Consider the following 23,984-nt stretch of genomic DNA (forward strand, 5'->3'; position numbering starts at 1 on the left):
GCGCTGGTGTGCTCCACACAAAGCAGCCTGTGGTAAACAGGCTGCAGGACACCCCGAACCTCCCGGGGCCTTTCCCCAACACGGGACACACTGAGGGAAATGCTCCCTGGCTCCCTGACCTTGGCTGCAAAGCTGGCCCCAGCTGCAGCTAGGGACAGCGGCTTGGCCAGCGTGTCTGCTGGCACTCCCGCAGGTCTCGGGGGAGAAGAGCTGGCCTGCCCAGCTCTTGGCAGTGCTGGGGGGTGACCTAAAGAAATTGGCAAGTGTTTATGTAAGGCAAATCTCTCAGTGATGCAGTACAGCACTACCCCTTCTTGGCAGGGAAATGTCATGTTGTTGGCACTTCTTAGCCCTGGGTAAGGAGGCCTGTCCAGAAAAACAAGGGGCATAAAAGATTACTGTTGAACTACTGAAGAGATTGAAAGGAAGTTACTCAAAATAACATGAATAATAGTGCTGGAAAGGCTACCTCAGGGAGCCTGTGTAGGTAAAAGTTGCAAAATCTGTAATGCTGGATGCTACAAATGCTGGTGGAATAAAGCTTTGAAATGTATTGTCAGTTCAGTGCAATCCTTAGAGCTAATCTGCTTTCTCATGGTTCACTTGAAGTTCAAGTTTTACAAAACGAGGAATGGATACCTCAGGGTATTGCTAATGGGAAGTTGCGCAGAGCTTTCGCCTTTAGAAAGATGGGCCTAATCCCGTCAAAATCAGCAGTGACAAAAATTGAAGTGCTTCAGTGCTGTTCGGTGAGCAGCTGAGGTTAGCTGGGTGGTGGTTTCAATCCAGTCCTATTTGACAAATATTTTTATTAGGTTTAGTAGGCCAAAGAGTAAATTGCAAAAGTAACTAAATTATACTTGCTACTGGATATTGTCATCCTAGATCGATATTTAGACATGCTACTGAGCAAACAGACACCAGTTTGTTAGCCTGATTGGCATTTTTCCTGCGAGCTGAAATTTATTAGAATATATCAGATTCTTTCAACAATTTAGTTCAAACTGTTGGATAGACTTTAATTGAAAATGCTAGTGCAGTTTGGCTCTGAAAACTCGAACCACTACAAAACCAATGGTCTTTGACATAGTTGCTGTGTATTTTCAGAAACAATTCTGCTTTCTTTGCTGATGTTGAATGTTTTATTGCAGGGAGTAGTATAGAAACATGGCAGTAAAAGAGGAAGCTGAATTCCACTGCCAGCTGGCCATTATTTAAAGAACTCCTAATTCAGTGACAGTGATCAAAAGCATTCAGATTCTGGGCTGAGTTTGTAGGAGGAAAACGTAATTCTAAAAGCAAGTGAGTTTTGTCTGGGAATCAGAGACAATAAATGTGAAGCTGTAGGAAGCAGATTTTATAGAGTCCCTATCCAGAGCAAAACCTCGCTTGTCTCATGTTGCAGTGTGATGCCTTATTTGTAGCCCCATACCAAAACTACTATATCATTATACCTAAAAATAATGCAGAAGTGTATTGTAGATTTATTTTTAATTTTCTGACCAAAAAAAAAGATGAGCAAGTTACATTATTTTCATTGTTGGAATAATTTGATTATTTTTAGAATTCGATTGTATTTATTTAAAAGTATATAGTATATTAAAGCCCTATTCTCTATCTCCAGATGTGTGTTAAGAAACTCTCTAAAGCTTCTTAGATGATTTATTTGTAAAGTGAGGAAATCATACTTGGTTCTTGGTCAATATTACAGGCAGAAAAGTATACAGGAAGATGGCACTTATCTGTGGAGATGAGAACTTCAGCCTCTTAGCACTGGGTATCTTCCCCATAGACAGCATGGTAGAAGATTTTTCATCCACATAGAATATTGCATGATTTCTTGACGTTGAATGTCTACCTAAGCTGAAATACATAAAAACATGCTAAGTCTGAAATGTTTAAAACCTGTCGTTAAATCTTTCAACTAGTTATACGTAGCTTCTGCACTTTCAGTAATGCCACTTATGCATGAATCACCCTAAGCAAATTTAATCAAGCTGTCAAAGATCTACCAAAACTTTCAGTTAAAATAAATAATAAAATAAAATCACACAGTAAGATTAAGAAATGTAATTTGCTCTTCAAAAGATGGATTTCCAATATGCCTTGGATGTGCTACTTAATTGTTTTCTGTAAATCTCTGCATTTTGCTTTTCTTTGCCAAGAGGTATCAGTCATAGGCATGGAGGGCCAGTTTCTTAGTCCAAGAAAAAAATCAATGATCATCAAATGCTTTCTATTGTTGTTACCTTGTATATACAAATCCTTTTCTTCCTGCAGGCATAGTAGCAAATGATAGAAATGGCTGTTTTTTCATGCAGACAACCCAAGAAGGGTGTTAGTGCACTGATCCTGAGGCAGTGGCATGGCTCTGAGAACTGAAAGCTTTGGTAACAAATTTAGTTTCCAATGCTTAATGCTTCTTTCTCACTTGACACCTCCTTGGTAATGTGCTTTCTCCTAGATCACCCTGTCACTTGTCACAAACCAAGTGCTCGCAGAGGAGAAGTTCGTGAAGGCTTGACAAAGAGTGCTCCATTGCACATGATATTGTGCGTGGCATGTCTGTAATTCTCAGTTTTTGCTGACTGTATGCTGGGACTCTTGCTCTGAGCACTCGCAGCTGTAACCATTAGCAACCAAGCCACTGGTATCCTTTGATGTTACATCATAGTTACTAGATGCTATAGTCAGGATACTAAAGAAATGCACTTGCAAGTCCATCAAAAAAATCACAAAACTATCCCTTATTTCCCTAGGACATAGTTAAAACCAATCTCTATGTCTGGCATCCCACTGACACAGCATTACTACTCTCAAGCAGAAGGAAGTAGGTGTTGTACCCATAAATGGCCTCCCTTAACACACCACTACCACAATGAAACATTCTGGTTTAGCCTATTTAAATCCTCCATGAATACATGCCCCTCAGGTCTTGCATGTAACGCAGCTTCTGCTACACCTCTGCAAGAGCCAGACTGTTGCAAAAGCTCCGTTTGCAGCAGTCCCTTCTTTCCGGCAGGGTTTTGCTATTGTGGCAAGTGTCTCTGCAGCGCGGTGCAGCATGCTAGATCCTGAGGGCAGTGTGGAGCACAAGCCTTCCTCTTCCTTCCCCAAAGTTTTTCTCATCCCTGTAGCCATGCTCCTTGCAATTGCAGCACTCCTGCTCTTAGCATTTTCCGCTACGCAGCAAAAAGAGACTGATTTTTACACTTTCAAAGTTGTAAACATCAGGGGCAAACTAGTCTCTCTGGAGAAGTACAGGGGCTCGGTAAGTCCGCAAGGCGGTGGGCAGCTCTCGGGCGCTAGCAGCCAGTCCTTGCATGTCTGCGGAAACCAAGTGCGGGAGAAGAGATTGTTCATTATTAACTCGGTGCATGCATGCAGATAGATTTGTATTTACGACTCTTCTTTAACTGATCTGGAGCGTTGCCTGCAAGCTTGCTTTGATACCGCTCCGTAGGTCTTTGCACTGTAAATAAAACGTTTGCAAGTCTAACCCCTCTGTGTGTCGAGTCTTTTCCTTCTGCAGGCTGCTCCCTGCATACGTGGCAGGCAGGGAATGCCTGTGTGCCTGTCCTTCGTGCAGCAAGATGAATTGCACTGGATTGCACCTATTAAACTAGAAGCACAGGAAGTTTGCACCTTTGTACAAGATTACTTTTGGAGCTTTTTTCTGCCTTTCTACTGCATGACTTTTAGTAGATTATTTTTGCCTGAATTCCATTTCTCTTTGAAGTTCTGCATTTAAAAAGGGATTTAATCAGTGGTTAATGGACTTAACATATTTCACCATCATTAGTAAAAAAAAGTGATTTATTGATAAAATAAATCTTTTAGTATTGGTGCACAGTAAAACTGTAGCAACATCATCCTATTCCACTTGTTGATTTTAGAATGACAGAACAATATTAAGAAGGGCAAGAAGATACGCATTATTTTATGATGTCTTCTAAATTTAATTTATATATTACATTAAGGAGTTCTAGACAGAGCTTACCAGTTTAAAAAACAATTGTCCTGAATGTAATTTGATTTTTTTTTTTCAGTGGTTTGACAATCTAACAAAGATGCTTAGTCCCTGTGGAAGAGAGAAAAGGAAGGTTAGCCCAAGGAGGGGGACGTAACACTATAAAGTTCTTGTAGCCAGGTTCATGAATTCCAGAAGTTAAAAACATCACAAAGCCCACAACCTCTACCCTTAGAGGTCAAGTGCCACATCTTAAGTGATACAGCCAGGTGCTCCAAGTACTTAGCTGCTAGTCAAAAGGCAGGCTCCACTACTCACTTTCACCCTTAGCCTCAGCTTTGTGTTTTCACCATCCTCTTCACTCTCCTCAGGTACCTCAGGTAACCTTGCTGAGGTTATTGACCTTACTGGTCCAAAAGGATGGGTCACAAACATTTGCAGGAAGACTGGGAAGGCCCATGGGAGAGGTACATTTTCCTGAGCTAAGCAGAGAGGAGTACTGCTGGATTTGAACCAAACGAGAGCCTCTTATCTGGTCAAAGTCCTCTTCCTCCTCTCGCATTTGCATGCAATTCAGTTAGTGGATAGGGCAGAATTGGTCTAATGCACACCCAAATACCTATATTGGGAAAAAAAAAAAAAGAAATCTATTTAATAGGAAACAATACTTGCCTTTTTTTTTTTTTCTTAGGAGTTCCTTCCAAAGGCTCTGTCAATAATACCTGTCAGTGTGGTGTGTTTTGTCTGCAGGTCATCTGCAAAACTGTCTGAATAAGCCAATACCACCTGTAGCTTTAGGGCCAGAATCCACATGGAGAGGAGTAAGAGGGAAACTTGGAGGAATTCCTTCCAGCCACCCCACAGAGATCTGTGGGTGTTTGCCCCCTCCCTAACAAGCTGCAGAGCCTGCTCTTGTATCTCATGACCAGATTAGAGGTGTGCATCCGCATCTCCACTGGTGCTATGACAGCAGCCCGTCCCTGATGGGTGACTGATTTATAAGGGAGAGCTCTAGAACCATACCTTGTAAAAGGTAACACCATCCTCCTTGATCTCTGCTTGGCTGTATGGAATAGTTGATTCCAAACAAGGGATGACCGGCTTCTGTATGGAACAAAAAGATTTGCATTCAGAGAGCTTACCAATGTTCAGTCTAGCTGCTGTTTGAGAATGCATGTGCAGAATTTGTAACTAATTTATAACAGTAAAACACCCCCTTTCTGTCATTATGCTGTCAGAGCTCATTATTAAGGTAAACAAAGGTTAAGTAAAACTCCCATTTATTTCTTAAAATAAACTTGCTTAAATTTGTGGTTAGATAAGTAGTGCTAAAATGTAGGCTTATTGTACTATTTTAAAGCAATTAAAAGAATGCAAGTAATATATAAGTACTACGTATGTGGTGCTGATGTTTTAAAGAAAGTGAGTCACTAGTTAGCCCCTGGAACAATAGTCTGCTAATTGCTAAACCAGATTTAACACCCTTAAGCTTTGTAGCAGATGTAGAGAAAACATTTTCTTAAACTCAGTCACTCAGCTAATTTAGTTAAATAATTATTTATTTTGTAGTCAAGAAACTGACTGGGATTTGAAAAACTCAGAAAATTTCCAGAGTAGAAAAGAAAAAGTCTGCTAATTCTAAAAACACAAGAGCCATGCTGAGTAGAACCAGTAAGTGCAATTCATGACTTGCGGGATCTTTCTTCAATAACTCATTATTAACACAAATTATCACGTATTCAGATCATAGAGGTAATATTTTCTTACCCAGAAGAAAAGTGAGGCTGATTGATATTAATCCAATTTCCAGTCAAGTGCATTTTGATATAAATTACAAGTACCACTGCTTATATAGTAAATAAGAAATGTACTACTTACAATTCTGAAAGAATAAAAGAATTTAAAACACAACTTTTTTTTTCCCCCCTGAAGTAAATATGCACAGACATAACCTGGCCTCCACTTTAATAGAATTATCAAAATAGTTGAGGGAGAACTCTCTTTTTATGAAGGCATAAGAAATTACATCACCAGAATTCTAAATGTTTGGTGTACAGGCTACAAAATAGGTATAATACTACATCTCCCTGAAAGCAGAGAAAGGGAGGACTATTATAATTAGTAAAATAAAATAAAAAAATACCACAAGTGAAATAGATCAAAAAGCTGGCTGTTTTACTCTGTTACATGACGAGGCCATCCTCCTATGCTTTATCCAGGCTACCAGACTGATGTTGACTCACCTTCCTTAAAGGTGAGGGGTAGTGATGAGTCATTAGAAAAGAATTAAAAGGGTGCAGATAAGATTCGTCTTACTAGAACACCTGCCTAAATCAAGAAAGCCCCTATTTTATTTTATGACCTCTATCAGATGTGCTATAAGTAAGAAGCAGCAGTCTTTCCAAAAATAGGGTTTACCTGGGAGCCAGAACTCCCAGTTGTCAGCTGTTCCCTGCTTTGTTTATATCCATCTGCATATAATAGTACCTGCGTGCCTACCACAGCTGAGTACAATGTACTGAGGCATAATTAAGCATGCTAGAGCAGTGCTTTGGGAATCCTGAAGCAAAGGTACTATAACAATGTAAAGCATTAGGCACTTTAACAATGTATTGTTTTACTGTTGGAAGTAATGGGAGGCACTTTGCATCATAGCTCTCTGCAGGCAGGGAATGTAGTATTACTGAATGTGTATAAATACAGGATATAGACAATTACTGTACAAAGTATTGCTATTTTTGTCCATGAAGTTAACAATTCTGAGTCGGTGTAATGTGACCCTCGTAGTTTCTCCTCCTGTCAGCCAGAAGGGGTCAGTTAAGAATCTCCTGGTCTAAAAACCCGAGTATCTACTCTCTCTGCTAAAAGATCCACAAAGGATTACCTGAAGCTTACAGCAGATTCTTAAATCTCTATGGATTTCCTCAAGGTGATACACTGTGTAAACGTTAAGTAAACCAAGAACTGCATTTGCAATGAGTTTTGCAACTAAATGAGTTCAGTACTGGAATGGATGGGTTTTCTAAGGAAAGAGGAGGAAAGGAAAGGGTTAAACAATAAGACAACTGTTTATGCAGAATTCAGCTTAAATTAAACCGTTTTTGAAAGGTCTAGGGTGAATTGTTGGCGCTGCACACTAGGTGGTGTGCTTGTCTTGCACTCTCTGAGCCTAAGGTGTGAAAGAAGTCAGTCAGGAGGAGAAGCTTAATTTCAATCATTAATAGTTGTAAGGTAAGGAGTCAAAGTACAGTCTCTTAATGAGAACAAGAAGAGTAACTGTTGTTAATTAAAATTAAATAAAAATCACTACATTTTATCGCTTGTGCTACCAGACAGAAACACTTAAAAGATAACTTGGAAAAAGTTTTTAGCAATCATTCTATTCAGTACTTAGGTTTTATGTGAAACGCTGACAGTCTGCAACAGGAACGTGTCATAAAATCACTACCTCTTTTCAAAAAAAAAACAAAAAACAAGTTATACAGCATGTATTTAAAATTTCAAGTAGAGCTTGTAAATGTAATTGAATGAATGTGATGCTTTGGACGTTAGCTAGATGGCTCCAGATAATACTTTATATGCGAGTCTGCAGGGATTGCTTAGATTGTATTCTCCTGACACTACAGTGCAAAGAAGATTACATCAACTTCTGCCTTGTAAGATTACCTGTCTTCCAGGGAAAACCTAAGTGCCGCTCAGAAAGCATTTTAAATATAGCCACATATCTATAAAATGCACTAAATACACGAAGTGCTAATGTTTTACATAAGAAATTATAAACAGTAGCTTCTCCTTAGCTTTTTTCTTTACTGCTTCCTACCCCCTCAGGTATATCACCCTATTATCCCTGCTGTACCCAGGTTATGAGCGCTTATATGCCACTGGGGGTTTTGGCCTTAAAAGTGCTATATACATACAGTCATTTATTTTTCATATATTAATTATATAATTTATGTTGATGCACTCTATTGATATTTCCTATATTTTGTATAAAATACAGATGCATAGGAACATGAAACAATAGTAACATTAGAATCCAAAGTTTAGATTGAGCAAAGCCAGTAGTCACAGACATGAGTACGAGGACTGGAGTTGGAATTTTTTACTTCTTTTCTTGCCCTGCAGCTACTTGTTGTGTAACTTTGATCAGGTCAATTAACGTGTCCAAGCTTTGGGCTTTCCTCTTGCTGCACTGGGCCCTCCAGCACTGCTGTCTCACACTGACACCAAATTGAATTCAAACTTCTTTTCTGCAATTTAAGAATGAAGAAGCAACTGCTGGGCTGATGTATAATCTGTAGAAACCCACTGGATTCAGTGTAAACCAGGCAGAAATTTGGTTCCCAAATCATAATGGTTCTGCTGCACTATGCCTGATTTTAATCTTCTGGGTGCGTAAAAATACTGGCTTATTGCTCTTCCAGAACAGTTTGAAAAAAGAATAGCATGTAGGTATATGTAAAAGAAACCTCACCATAAACTGTGTAATGCTATTTTTATTAATAAATTCATATTGTATCTAGGTGGTCTACAACATTCAGCTTGAATCCACTCACAAGAAAACTTTAGCATGGGCTCTATTTATGTAGAATGAGTTGTAACTTACACTTTAAAAATACATAACGATAATAAAACCTGTAAGTCTAAAAACAAATTCTAGGAGTTATTTAAGGATAAAATATCTCAAAAACAATGGGAAGCTCTTCATGACCTTGAGAAACTGTGTAAAATGCATCAGCTCAGGGTTAGATCACTTAATTTCCCCAACAAATTCTTGGCACATTCTATTCTACCATGTACTCCTCACATGTGCGTCTGTTTCCACACAGTGCTCGTCTGTGTTTGGCATCTTCCTTTCTGATGGATCTGTGCAGGCAGATACGTTCCTGATGGCATTGTCTGACTGACATGATGCACACATCATCAAAGACAGTCAGCTACAGGAATAACTCTTTCAAAGGGTAGTGGGTACATTCTTCACCACTTAGAATCTGTAATTGAGGCAGTAAACCTTAATGTAAAATATGTTGCCATTTCGTCACAAATGAGTAGACTTATTCTAGACATAGTGTGAAATATTACAGTCCATATGGCATAGACCAACCTAAAATCCTCTAATTGCTGCTATTAACTTCCAGGTCAAGATATCTACGCTGGCAATGATAAATGGATCAGCCAGTTCTGTATGAGTAATAAATTCTTTACGAGGAAAGATGCTGCACAACAGATGCTGTACAACAGATAAATGGACAATCAACAAACAAACAAACAAACATTAATTTGCATATTTTTTTTCACGCAGCTCAGAATACCTCAGTTAGATGGTCATTTCTTAAATATGCTTAGAAACTATCCAAAAGGCAGAATAGAGACATGCAAGTTCTCTGTAAACTGGGAGTTAAGATAACAGTTTCTTGATTATCTTCATGGCTACCTATTGGTAATTCAATGTAGTTTCAAATATGAGTGTTCAGTCCCAGTTCTGCAGACGTTCTTATTTTCTGAAAATAATCTGCATCCCAGCATACCCGTTGGAAAACTGACACATGCAGCACATTTCTTGTTCTCTTGTTCTTCAGGTGTCCTTAGTTGTCAACGTTGCAAGTGAATGTGGTTTTACAGATAGCCATTACAAGGCCTTGCAACAGTTACAGAAAGACCTCGGCCCCTATCATTTCAACGTGCTGGCGTTCCCATGCAATCAGTTTGGGCAGCAAGAACCAGACACTAACAAAGAAATTGAGAGCTTTGCACGAAAGACTTACGGTGCCTCCTTTCCTATGTTCAGCAAAATTGCAGTCAGTGGAGCTGGTGCAATTCCTGCCTTCAAGTACTTAATTGGTGAGTAATCTGGGCCACTGGAGGGTTGTTTCCCCAGCACAGAATTCCTCTGACACAGGAAACCATCTCATCAAAAAAGGGTACCTATAACTGTGTTCATGGAATTGCAGTTCACAATTGTCAGGAGAGCTCAAAAGTCACCTGGTCCATCCTCCTGCACAAGGCAAGATTTCTGTCTATGCCACTGTGACAGGTTTGTTTAGCCTTTTAAATAGATCTCAAGAGATAAAGATCCTACAATAACGAACGCCTTGTAAAGCTAGTCTAATAACCTTCTACGTGGAATACAGGTCTTGAAACATTCTTCTGTATGCATACAACCCCTCATCTTAATTTTTCCACTTTGTACTCTAGTAAGCGTGTCTCCTCTGACACAACTGCTGCAGGTTGGATTTGTAAGAGTCATGTGAAGAGCTGAGGATAAGTGGAAGAAAAGCGCCTGCATAATTTACTTCTTCAATGAAAAAGGGAAACCAAGCACTAAGAGATGACCTTGAATACTCCCTTCCTCATTCCTTACCAAACATTGGAAGAGCCTTACTGTACAGTTCTTCCAGTTGTAATCTGCATTATAGCTAGCACTGAGACCTGAAGAGGTTTTGCTGGTTCTTAGCAGACAGCTAAAATACACTGTAAAACAAAATATTCTCAAGGATCTACTTTTCAGGCACTGAATGAATGCTCTAAATGCCATTTAAATGCCAAACTAAAATAACAACCTTTATCCAATGTGAATGGAATATCTTCCAGGAACGATACATAGTAAAGACCAATATGACATGGCATTACATGAGCTATACTCTGCAAGAACCATGCTGTTTCTTATTCTTGCCAGCACCACAGTGTTTTCCCATGTTCCACTCAATTTAGAGGAGTGTTGCTAGTATTATTTTGGCTACCCAAAGTACTCCTTCCTCTAGGTGTCCATTGTAGATCTTTCTGCTAGCCAACACTCCCTTAATCCCCTTCACATCCCTTCATTTCTATTTTTTGTAGTGGGGTTGTCATTGCAGACACGTCATGTGAAACTTGCATACCTTTTGTTTCCCTGTTAGTTTTCCATCATTCTCCAGGGGACTACTGTCTAGTTAAATCTCCATGTCAGAAAATTCATCTTAATATTCACTCTGAACTCCCTCTTAATTTTACATTCCTTCTTCCTCTGAGATGGTAATCATCAGACTGGAGCAAAAAAATGTCAGGAATTGGCTAACTTTTTTTTTTTTCCTTCTTCCCTGTAGATTCTACAGGAGAAGAACCAACCTGGAACTTCTGGAAATACCTGGTAGGCCCCAATGGGAAAGTTGTAAAGGCCTGGGACTCTACTGTCTCTGTTGAAGAAATAAGACCTTATGTTACAGAACTTGTAAGGAAAATCATCCTGAAGAAAAAAGATGAATTATGACTTTCAAAAATCCCAGCATGCCAATTACATCTTCATTGAAAATTAGGACTGGACTTTGTCTTTTCACATTCCAAAAGTGGGAATACAGGGAAGGGAAAACACGACCAGTGAAATCTATATTCACCATCCTCAGAATGTAGAAAACAACAAAAAGTAATTTAAATTTAAAAGTAATTTAAAATTATCTATCTCCAACTGAATTCTATTTTACCTTTCTAAGAAGGAAGACCTCATCAGCAATTGTTTCTTTCCCAACTCAAATTATTGATCGTTGATAACACTACCGGAAGTCAGTTAATGTATCTCGAGGAAAAAGGCTCATAATAGCAAGAATTTTCTGACTGGGATCTCACTAATATCTACAATTCTGTTTTCATATTTTGATTGTGAACTGAATGAAAAAATAAAGAGTAAAAAGTGCACGATTGATTTAAGGCATGTACTAGGAAGAAGGCCAAATCAGATTCCTTCAAACCAGGCAGACTTACGCAAACATATGTTTTTCCAAAGTTTATGTTTTTCTGAAGTTTGGTATGTTTACCAAAGTCAAACACATTTAATTTCATCTGCCAGGAAAGTCAGTTGTTAAGGGCATACGAAAAACACATCTATAAAACTTAATTGAAAGAAACATGAAAACAAACTCTCTGAAAAAAAATCTCCAAAAGCTATAAGGAGATCTTTGCATTTTTTTCATCCAGTAAATATTATTAGATTATATTTGAATAGCCATTTGAACATCTATAGCATCAGAGCATGTAAGAAATGGCTATTGCTTTTTTCTAACAGCTTTTTGGCTTAGAAGACTTACCTACAATTGATGTTAAGTTTATTTTTCAATTTATGATCCCATCTGATTTTTCTGCATGTGCAGATAAACATTAAAGAATCAACATTTTTCTGTGGAAATAATTTTTCAAATGTTTGATTGTTGCATAATGTTACATTATTTAACGTTATGTTAATGTTATAATTATTTAATGGTACCCTTTTCAAATGTATGCTCAGGCATCTGCTCAGACTTCAGACTGCAGCTCTTCTTAGCTCATACTAAAATAATAACACTAACAATTACAGCTTCATTGTTCTTTGACAGAAGCTCTTTAAAAATCTTGTCAGCAAGAACTCTTTTTATCTCAGTAAAAACAGAGTATGCAGGTCCCCTGCTTTTAACCCCAAGAAGAATCTAGTCTTGTCCAATGGCAGTATTATTGACAAGTGAAAGCTTTTTTGGTGCTTTGTAATGCTTTTTAAAGTAGCACAAACAATATTTGTCCATATAGTTGTCAGGGCCCAAGTGCATAAATAAGCCTTAATTGCTCTGACCACAGTATGAACTTATTCCAACCCATCACTGCCATTATAGCTCTTCAGCATCCAAACAGGATCCAGCTGAAATCAAAGGCAAATATTACGGCACACACTGGCTTGCAGAAAAGAAGGGGAAAGATTACTGAAGAATTATTGGAAATAAAAGAGCTAATTTTAGAGTACCTTATAGTTCCCATGCTTGAGCAGCTGCTCTCTGCTGAGGTCCTGGGCATGTTCTGTAGACCACCCCAAGGAAATAAGAGCTAGAGATGCTTTAGGGTTTGAAGAAAGGCCCTGAGGAGCAGAGATTGTATGGTACAAAGCAAGCTTTGCCTGAAAGAAACCGAGAGCAACATTTTATTATTATTTGTAGGAAAACAAAACAAAACAACAACAAAACACACACACACAGCAGGATAAAATAAAAGGATGAAGTAACAGAACTACAAAAGCAAAAGGAGAGATCAAGTAAGAAGGGAGAAATGAGAAGGAAATTAAAACAGTTTACAGTCAAAGACTCTCGAGGACAAATAAGAAATGGAAGTTCAGGTCGTATTGAAACTAATGAGTATGTTCCAAGCTGTGTCAGCTATTTCTCACTTGGAATGTAACTTAAGAGTGCAGCAAATCAGTGCCAGTGGTAGTGAATATGTCTGTGTTTTCCTCTGATGGAGAGGAAAGCGGACACTACAGCCCATTCAGTCATTTAGCCTGTTCATATATGAATCGTTCTAAGACAGTTACTACAAACGAAAGTCCCAAAGAAAGCAAGATCAGACCCAACTGATCCTGTGCTGGGACAGAGAACCCAACTACTAGAAAAGGAGGTCTTTTATGACTCTGTAGACTGTTTGTCTTTTCTCTGTCCATTGATGCTAATGCAACGTCCCAACATGCTCTTAGCAGGTGCTGTAAGCCATAAAATATTCTCCATAGAAAGTATATTTCTGGCCCTGATGAGCCCAGACCATGCTGTGCAAGACATTTTAAGACCTCTCCATTTCATTTTAGGGTGGCCAACTTCAAACAGAGCTCTGGATTTACATAGATATGGTCTTGTATTCTCTATTAGACAAATACTAAAAGTCTAAAGAGATATAATGGCAATGATCAGTTGGAAAGGGTTCATACTACAGAGACAAATACTGTCTGGGCTGCTTTTAAAGGCATTATGAAGCACAAAAAAAGGTTTCACGTGTCAATAATACTGCAATTGGGCACAACCAGGTTCATCTTAAAGTATCCTGGGGTTAAGACAAAGGGACCTGTATATCGTGGTTTAGTTGAGATAAAAAGAATTCTTGCTGTCAAGATTTTCAGAAGGTCTCTGTCACAGAACAATGAAGCTGCAGTTGTTGGTGTCATTATTTTAGTATGAGCTAAGAAGTTCTGCAGTCTGAAGTCTGAGCAGATGTCTGAGTGCTATGAATAACTTAATACTGATGACTATTGGAGTTGGTGTTGTTCTTAACAGTTTGGCAATTTAAAGGGAAGTGGGTAATTATTACATATGCAAACTTTGAAATTTGAACAGGCACATGATTTTAGGCACATGGATACTTTCTCTAAAGTTATCAGAAACATTTTTGTGATTAAATGAAACGTGGCATACATTCCATCCATTGTCACATTGGAATCATAGCTTGCAGAACAAACACTTTGGTCTTTTAATGGAAGTTAGAGAGGAAAAGTACGTATTCTTGGTTGCAGTTTAATTCACATCTAGTCGTGTTATAAGTTCTTCATGACTACTGGCTCAGAAAAAATGCAAATGAAATTGCACTGGCATATATTTGTCTGTGGAGACCATACTGTTTTATGCAGAGATCAGGAATAACATTTTTGCCTCATGAGTTCCAACACAGTTTGAATCTGACAAGAGATCTTCCCTATAGCAAGTCTTGAAAAGTGTAAAACAGCACTGAATATATAGAATGAGACTATCTGCTTTGCAGCTCATCTGCTTTGCAGAGAAAATATCAGTGTGCCTTAACAGATGAGCACATATATGTATGGAGGGTGATTATCTTGATCACCTAAGACTTGATCTCTTACAGTTTGCAAATTTGAAGGTGTAACTTTGATATGTTGATTTAAATGCTAAACTAAACACCTAGACACATGTGTGCTGTCATGTGCCCCCTGTGGCATGCCAGAGGAGATACAAAGCATTTAAAAGCCTACCTGAGTTTAAAATCAGTCAGGGCACTTTCAAACTTTCACAATTTTGTCTCATAAAGAATGGAAAATCAGACCTGCACATATCCAAAACTGTTCTGAAATGGAATATGTTACATTGAAATAAAACAACTGAATGGAGCAATAGAGAGGATTTTAAACCCCTCCTTTTTGACATTATAAAGAGAACAAAACCACACAGCCTAGTTATTCTTACATCCACCTCTGGTATTTTAGTTACATGCTAGTGACATTTCCCTCAAGCTTCTATTGTGATTTTGGTTTGAAACATTAGTAGCAAATCAAGCATAATTTCTGTCTCCTGGATTGTTCCCAGTTCGTTGTTTTAAACACATCAGCATCTGGTTCAATAAATAGCTGACTATAGTCAGTACTTTCAGAAGACTGGATATCTGTATGAATAAGCAAAACAAATTTTATGCTACCTTCAACTCTTGGATCAACCAAACATGTCCTATACCCATGTAAATGCATAGTGCAGCTATTCATAGAGCCAAATGAAACTTAACAAGCTTACCTCTGACTCATCCACAGAAAGAGTTGAGTAAGCAGAGAAATCAGGTATTCTCTGTGACATATTAATAGATCCTAGAGTAAAAACACCACTGACAAAACAGAAAGCAGTTTACAAACACTTTGATGGAAGAGGTACTGAAAGTGCAAAGAGATTTGAGAACTAATTCTGAACCATATTAAAGCTCCTCAGCAGAGACTTACACAAAGCAGAAGGAAATACCTGAGTTATACCTGAAAATTTGCCATTCAGTGGCAGCGACTCTGTAATCTAATGCTACATAGCCAATGCATCCAGCTAGCCAGCTCACAAACATAGTACTACCTACGCTGCAGGATCAGAAATAACAAAACTCAACTCTACTCTTCATCTTTTACATCTCTTATGCAAGCTCTGCAGCAGATAGGTATAGGCAACGGTGGGGACCTGCCTAGTGAAGTGAGCCTTGAGCAACTTTCCACTCTTAGCCTAGAAAACCTGACCCAAGCTGTCAACCTACAGACCTAAGAGATAAGGCATGCTGGTTTATCTCAGAGCATTGCAAGATACCTGCTCAACGAGAAGATCTCCTAAACTAATTCCAGAAAATGAGAACAGTCAAAGATCATTGTATGTTAAGTAAGCAGAGTTGTAATCTGAAAGGTAAGTACACCATGAAAGTTTTTGAGATGCTGCTGCTTACAAATTCTTTTCTCTCCACTCAGAAATAATGGCATCAACAGTGTCTGGGTCAGGCTCTTTCCTAAGCAGTAATTGATGAAACCACAATAGTAAAAGGAAATAATAGTATTCTACAACAATAGAAAAGACTGAAGTACAGTTTCTAGAAGAACAAACTTCTGTAATACCTGCTGTATAAATTCAGTTCTGTGGAACACAACAAACAGAAATTAGAGAAATCCTATGTTCAGGGAGATGCAGTTTTAGTTTCCTTAAGTGAAAGCTATTATTGTATTATATAAAATAGTCCTACATCTTTTTTTCCACTCTCCCTAAAAGCATTGCTGTTTCATCACAATTAAGTACATTTGTTTGAATTATATGATAAACCATTTTACTTTTATTTAGCAAGCAGGTGAATCCAACAATGATAAATGAAGAAAAGCTGTAGAGGAATAATGTCCATAACCCACAAATTGTTCATCTGTCTTCTAAATAGGCACAATAATCAAACTATTCTTGTAATTAAAGTGCTTGTTGAATTCCCAGTTTAAATTACAGATCAGTTTTTCTAACCCTTAATTAGAGTTACACCACTCATTCCGATTTGTTACTAATTTTATATTGAAAATACTAGTATTTTATTACTGATATTTTACTGTCCTCTCAAAGGACCTCTAACCTCTAGGTAGTGAGAGGTCTTCGTGTCACATAAGCATTTTACATTTGAAGTCTCCTTTTCCAAATTAGTACGGAACATAAATATTTTAAGTTTTCAAGCAGAAGTAACCCCCAAACTAGCAATTTGGTTAGGCTGAAACATTGTTTGGATAAAATCGATATGTTTCAAAGTTGATATTCAGATTTTCAATCTTTTTTATATAGACATAGAGATAAATATAGAGATAATATAAATATATTTTTTATATTTATATAGATAAAACTTTAAAATTGATATGGTGAATTTTGTCAAAACAGGTCTTTTTCCCACAGGTTTCAGCTTGGGGAACAGCTTGGCTAGAAAAGAATTGACCATTTCTAATAACAAAATTTTCTTTTGAAAGGGCCTTGCTAAGTTTAGAGGCTGTCAATCTATTCAGCAAATAGCTATGCTGAAGTGAACAGGAATAAATCATTGAGCAAAATTGCAAGATCAAGTGTCTGAATCATATGAATCACTTAGTCTTATTGAATACTGGGAATGAGAGGACACCAATCGTAGCTTTTAATTGCATGCACAATAGATGGATTTGGCAAGCCTGAGATTAAGAAACTGGGAACCAAGAGTTTGTAGAATCAGTTCCAGAAAATCAAAATGTATCAGAAAGTTCACTTAAAATTTAATGTTACATGAATAATCCATGCAATAAACATGTAACAATACACTTTCAATAACTTTAATAGAAAAAGAACATAATACAGATTTACATATATATATATATATATATATATAAAAGAGGTTAAGAGAATATTAGTAGATGGCCAGCTGATATGGGACAAAGCTTTCCCAAGTGTCAGGTGTGAAGTTGTATGCAATGAACAGGTATCACTGCAAGTGCAGATAGAAAGTTAAAGACAAGCCATGCAATGCTGACATCACCTGAGGGTCCCTCATTCTTTACAATTCAGATTATGTAGTTATTGCTCAACTCCAACCATGCATCTTGCCTTGGCTGCTGCAAAGCAGCCTTCAAAAATTTACACTGTTTGGACTGATTTTCTGTGAACAATTAAGACTTGACACTTAGTCCAGTAGGATGGCTTCTTACTTATTCCATTAGAAAAGCAATTTCTTGGCAGATCTTTTTGTTAACCTTCAAATCCATCCCTGATTATCGGGAAAAAAGAGGGAAAGGAAGAGGGAAAGGAAGATGGAAAGGAAGAGGAAGAGGAAAAGGAAGAGGAAGAGGAAAAGGAAAATAACACCAAACCATTGTCCTTTTTAATTGTGGAATGCAGTTTTTTCAATTATTTTGAGAAATGGTATGTCTTATCCTAAGTTTATTCCATACCAAATGTCACATGGTTCAAAACAAGAATATTTGTAGGAGGATTAAAACAAGAACGTTTGCTACTGATGCAGGAACTGTAGTAATAATAAGGAATCACAAAGTTGAACATTTTTAGTCGGGGATGTTAATGAGTATATTCTGTTGCTGAGACTCGTAGAAACCTCACAGCAGCAAGAAAAAGGGCTTGATATTGATCTTATAGAGGAAGCAACTAAGCATGTGGGTGACACCATTTTCCAAAAGCATGTAACAAGCGAAGGAAAAGCAAAGAACAGAACTGACATTGTCTGATTCCAAGTTTGTACAGATACATCACCTCTAGTTAATCAAAAAAAAAAAGGCAAAACGGCAAGTCTTATGTAAAAGTTGATTGATTTGGCAGCATTTAGAATGACGAAAAGAAGGCAACAGAAAACGATGTCGTTACATTTCCTTCCACAAAACAAACAGCAATGCTACTGTAAATTTGATAACTTAGCTTGCTTTTGCTTTGACTAAGTCTGTTGAGATGTTTGTCATGTCTGTGACAATGAGCTGCACTGATACATTCTACTTCAGTAGCAACACAGAAACAATTCGTGTCAAAATGCCTGGTGCAAATTCTGGGTATAGAAGAACGATGCATGTCATAGACTTCACTAGGGGTATACTGGCTTAGTTTGGGCTGGAGGAGACACTCTGTCTGATATCATATTAGTGAACACACTAAACCATACTTTACTCCTTGCTAAAGGACCACACAGTTCCTCTGATTAATAACTCCAATGGAAAAGTTATACAGATACACCCTACATTACTTTCCAGGTTTTGACCCTTTTAGTATGGCACTTTCCAAAACTTGTCCTCTTCACATTTCCTATGAAAAGGAAGTGTTGAAGTTTTTCTTCCACAGAAAAAAACATTCCATATTGAAGGCATGTGAGCATTCTTCATACAAACCAACACAAAATCAGCTGACATTTTAAAGAGCATTCTTCAGCTACTTGAATTAAGACGGCAATTTTTTACTGAGACAGTGCTGAATCATGCTCAGGCTGTTCTGTCAACCGTTTTAGGTGGACAGTAGTATCTAAGAGACAGGACGAACAGATAGAACAGATCTTAGTATTCCATCCAATTTCTAAGAGAACATCTGACTACTGACTAAGGCTATCAGATGAAATGAATCATTCATCTGAGATGTAACTAGTGAGCATTTCACCAAACCAAGACTGATGAGGTGGAGACCTGACATGTGCTCATGTGGCACAGTTTCAAAAGGCCTAGTCTATCACTCAGAGCCACTTCCACCCATTACAGCTCTGCAGTAATGAGGTGCTGTAATCAGGAGGAACACGTAAACAAGAGATAATCACATGCCTCAGTTGCATATTATTATTATATTGAGTGGTACCCAGTGACAGGACAAGAGGCAATGGGCACAAACTAGAACACAGGAGGTTCCATCTGAACATCAGGAAACACTTTTTTTACTATGCACAGGTTGTACACAGAGGTTGTGGAGATCTTCCAAAGCTGCCTGGACATGATCCTGGTCAACCTGCTCTGGGCAGGCCTGCTTGAGCTGGCAGGTTGGACTTCCAGAGGTCCCTTCCAACCTCAGCCATTCTGTGGTTAACAACTTTGTGAAAATGTAATTGATTTGAAAGACCTGTAAAGTGTCTTGAAGACATACAAAACCAAAAAGGAATATACTTTTTATTTTTCCTTTGAAGTATCCATTGATGTTGGACAACAGCTCTTTATCTCTACTGCCAAAGTTAAAAGGGATTTGAAACTCAATATGGCTTTCTAGTTTCAGACAAAGGTAGAAGGGCTATGCAAATTGATTTTCTTTAGATCATCCCCAAATCATGTGGTATTCCAAAGATGGAAAACAAACTCATCTTCAGCACCAGAGAGGAATAAAAATGAGCTTTAGCAGCTAGGAAATAAAACTGAACTGTCAAGAAAAAATAAAAATGTTAAGAAAGGCATGTCATTGCTTGTGACTAACACAATAACAATATCAGAAGTGAAAAGTCCAAATTCCCATCTTCCTGTAATTATACGTAACACATGAACCAAGAAGGAATACACTATTTGACTTCTTTCCCATCAAACTTAGAGCACTGTCATCAACAGTGAGGTTGAACTGATGCTTATATTATGATTCTGATTGCTTACGTAATTTTGCAGTATCTTGACTTTTTTAAAATCAGAACACTTTTAAAATGCATTTTTAAATGCAGAGGAAACATGCATTCCAGATGTCAGCCAAGTACAGACAGAAAAGGTCCCTCTCCAGGGCTGTTAATAATATTTTTGCACGTTAATAAAATGCTGTTGTAGTAATTGGAAGCAGTACTTTGAACTTTTTTATAATTCTCTGCTCAAAGGTCTCACGCATTTTATGAATAATAAGTATGCTTCCTCGGCTTTCCTACCAGAAGAAAAATGATTGAGACTTGCAATAGATATTTCTGCCTCCAGAGTCAGGTATGAGGGACAGGTAGGTAATGAAATATTCTGCTATCTGCAAAATAGATAAATATCCCATTCCTTCATCTCACAGGACACTGGAAAGTTTAATTAATATCTGTGAAGCCATCGTAACTATTTGAACAAAGACATGGCTCAAATAATTCGTTATTCACTGTAGTTGCAGTAAACATGTAGCAGATAAACTTTTAACCATGCATTAGAAAAGAATAAAAAAATAAAATACTTAAAAACCGCATTGCCAAGTGAAATAGAATCTGATAAAAAAAATAGTGTGCGATCATGTCATCAATTTTAAGTCTGGCATTTCTAAATTCCGAGTAACCTAGTATTATTTGAATGTAACTTTCTACATATAATTTCTTATGTTTGAAAACAAATATAAAATATGAGAGGAATTTCGTATTGGCAACAACAAGTCAGCTGGCTTATTTCAAACTATCATACAGAACTTTCCCATGTGTATTAATGAAATACATAACAGTCATTGTTAGTTATCATATGCGTGGAAGAGAACTAAATGAAGTACATATTTTACCACAGGATTTAATGCCTTTGCTGACAGAAAAGGAAGGGAGACAAGCAGGAAACCTGTGTTCATTTCCAAGCTTCATACATAAGTGACCTCTGGTGTGCTCAGACTTCTTCCTGTTCTTCCAAAACTTGGTCCTCTTTGCCTTGTCCTTTCAATTTGCCAATGGTCACTCTCCCCTATTCCCATCTCTTCATCCTAGCCCTGTTCTCACTAACTACTAAATCCCAGCCCCTGATCCTTCAGCTTCTCATCACACTCTCAGTTTCCTACCCCACCTAAATCAGACCTTACATATCTTTGTCCCTAATATATTCTTTCACTCAATTTCTGTCTTACCACATAAGCTGTCACTCCCCTACCTCAGCCTTCAGAACTTTCTTCCATTTCTTTGTTTCCATCTCCCTTCTGTTAACTCTTTCGTTGGAATCCCTGTTTCTCTTTTTTGGACTTCTCATTCAGTCTCGATCCCTCTCCCATGTCTTCTAGCCTCACAACATACCTCTGAATGAAATTTTAAAAAAACAAAACACAACAGGAGGCAGTAACTCAGGACAGAAAACTTTAGTCCTAATAATCAAGTTTGGCAAGATAAGAAGCAATTGTAAATAGGCATCTATAAATAGCCTCTCTCTTGCTGCAGAACTTTAACAACAGATGATTCCCCCTACACCCAAAATAAAAAAAACAGTTGTGTGGAAAAGTTAAAGAGGAAAGGGTTCCTGCTGCTATTAATATCTGAATTTCTTTGAATTATAAACTAGAATGAATGTTCTCTATGATGGTTGAGTGAAAGGACTGTGAATCAAGGTACACAAAAATATGTCAAAAGGATAACTTAAAAATATTGATATAATTATAAAACAAATCAGCATTTGATTTTTAAAAAAATCCTCTTAAAAGGACTGAATCTAAATTGGCTAAGAAGTTGAACCAAACAAAGGAAATAAATAAGCTTTGGTTCAAGTTTACAATGAAAATTGTGGGAAGATTTTTTAATGTATTATTTGTTCACTGATATCTAGAAGTCACTGCTTCATCCCTGTTTTCCTAAGTTCTATTTCTTTAATCTTCAGTTTCAGTCAGGGTAAATTCAAACTGTGATGGAAAGTGACAATTCATTATGAGCCTATGAATGTATCATTTTCTATTTCTATTTCTATATCATTTTCTATTAACATAGAATCGATGCTTAAAAGATCAAACAATTTACACATTTTACAGGTGCTATATCTGATGGCTATCCTGCTTAAATTGAAAGGTGTGAAATAATAGGTCCATAATTTCTAACTTCCTTACAACTGTGCATCTCAGTTTCAGAATAATCCTTGTAATCATCCCCTATATGCAGAAATTACATACTAAAATTCTTTAGAATTTGTACAGTTTATTTAAGTATAAATTGCTTTACAATATATAATTGAACCTCTAAAATTAAAAATAATCTTATTTTGCATGCAGGGTAAATAATGCAAAGTTAAGTTAAATGACTGAGCCAATGTCACATCATAAAAGATTGGTAAGTAAGAAGCACGCCATTTCTGGCAAATCTGTAATTCAATAACCAAACTGAATTTCTGTATTCATTTCAATTGGTGCAGAGTCAGGGTTGATTTTGCAAAACAAAACCAACTAAACAACCAAAGAATATTTATATTTTTTAGCAAGTACATTAAAACATCCTAAAGTAGAGGAACTGCATGTAGGACTGGAAGATATCAGTGTCAGGGCTCAAAGTGTCTATTACCAAGCCCTGACCAGCCTCACCTGGGCCATCCTCCAGCCACATTCTCTGCTCATTGGTGCAGGATTCCCATTTAAGTTCATGCCTAGGCAACTTAACCCTCCCTAAGCTACACTAGAGGTATGTCTGTGCTCAGTCCTGTTTCCTGCTAGTTTAGCATACTGCTGGTCCTCCTGGATGAACTTTAGACCTATGCTGTTGGTAACATACCTCACGTTTTGTCTCCTGAGTCAACGCTGGACTCGACTCAGTGTCTCACCTTGCCTAGGCCTACTGATGGCAGCTGCTACCAGCTAGGCCCTGCTCAGACCCGGTGTGGGACAGGGCCCTGGCTTATGAGGATACTGCTCCTCCTGAAGTTGCTCTAGCTCCTGGCTCTTGCTGCTTCCTTCTAGTTAGCTAGAAGACAGGAAACTTCCACTTGTTCATCTCAAGGTAAGACCTGAAATAGAAATGTAAAGTGTTAGTTGAATTATTGCGGTCTTGTTAATACAATTCAATTCTTGTTAATACAATTCAAGCTCTCTTAATATCATACAAATTCCCTTCCTCTCTAAGAACTGAACTTTTTGTTGAGAAGGTCACGTGTGGCAAAGCCTCTATTGTAATCCAGAAACCCCCCTCAGCAGTGCTAAGTACTGGGTCTTTACAGGGTGCAGCATACACCCATTGCTCTCCAGAGGACTTTTTCTTATTCTTCCTTCTGTGAGCCAAATTGCAACCAGAGGTACATGATAGATGCACATGTCCCATCTTGAGCTTAGATATATTCTTTCCAACAGATAATGCTATGAGTGCCTGGGTCCCATTGCTTTTTTTTGTTTTTTAAAGTTTAAAATACTGAGAGGAAGTATCCTCAGAAATGAGCTGGAGACAGGTCTCGTAGAAGCAAAGTATAATGTGGGTTTTTTTTACCCCTCATAAAACCAAGGGGCTCTGAGCATAGCTGCCAAGGTGTGATCCCTCTCAACGACCTCATCACTTTGGCTTCACCAAGACCCCTTTGAGGCTTGCAGGCGCAGGTGGACCCTCGAAGTCTCTTCTCGACTTCGGACCGACCGCTGAAGGAAAACCAAACCCCATCGACAAGAGCACTTGTTGCGAGCAGCCCCCTCAGGGCGGGCGGCTCCCGCCTCTTCCCCTCACCTCAGGGCGCGGGCGGCGCCCGGCTCCCGCCGCTTCTCCCTGCGGCGCCGCCCGGGGAGGGCGCTGAGGGGACCGGCGGCTGCCTCCCGCCGCCTGCCCCGCTCCTCGCCCCTCACGGCCCCGCAGCCCCTCGGCCGGCCGAGCTCCGCCCGCTCGCCGCCCCACCTCC

The 23,984-nt window shown here is 38.3% G+C and overlaps 1 protein-coding gene and 1 long non-coding RNA gene across 6 annotated transcripts; one reads left to right on the forward strand and one right to left on the reverse strand.

Annotated features, from left to right (window-relative positions):
* Positions 1 to 1,206: 1,206 nt before the first annotated feature.
* LOC106033012 (uncharacterized) lies at positions 1,207 to 23,926 on the reverse strand. Of its 5 annotated transcripts, none has more exons than XR_010833272.1 (7): positions 23,816 to 23,926; positions 22,929 to 23,111; positions 12,711 to 12,860; positions 4,994 to 5,074; positions 4,289 to 4,589; positions 4,001 to 4,081; positions 3,232 to 3,327 (listed from the first exon to the last, which is right to left on the reverse strand). It is a non-coding gene; the product is annotated as an uncharacterized lncRNA (long non-coding RNA). The 5 variants fall into 5 exon arrangements; XR_010833271.1 differs by lacking the exon at positions 23,816 to 23,926 and adding an exon at positions 23,585 to 23,809; XR_010833268.1 differs by lacking the exons at positions 22,929 to 23,111; positions 23,816 to 23,926 and adding an exon at positions 1,207 to 1,863 and having other exon boundaries at positions 2,250 to 3,327; positions 12,711 to 12,832.
* Positions 3,065 to 11,636, forward strand: GPX7 (glutathione peroxidase 7). The gene is made up of 3 exons (XM_013176298.3): positions 3,065 to 3,271; positions 9,550 to 9,811; positions 11,053 to 11,636. Exons 1-3 carry the CDS (start codon positions 3,065 to 3,067, stop codon positions 11,214 to 11,216), a joined length of 633 nt encoding a protein of 210 aa, XP_013031752.1. The 3' UTR covers positions 11,217 to 11,636.
* Positions 23,927 to 23,984: the final 58 nt, after the last annotated feature.

Source organism: Anser cygnoides, chromosome 8, assembly GCF_040182565.1.
Source record: "Anser cygnoides isolate HZ-2024a breed goose chromosome 8, Taihu_goose_T2T_genome, whole genome shotgun sequence".
NCBI classification, from domain to species: Eukaryota; Metazoa; Chordata; class Aves; order Anseriformes; family Anatidae; genus Anser; species Anser cygnoides.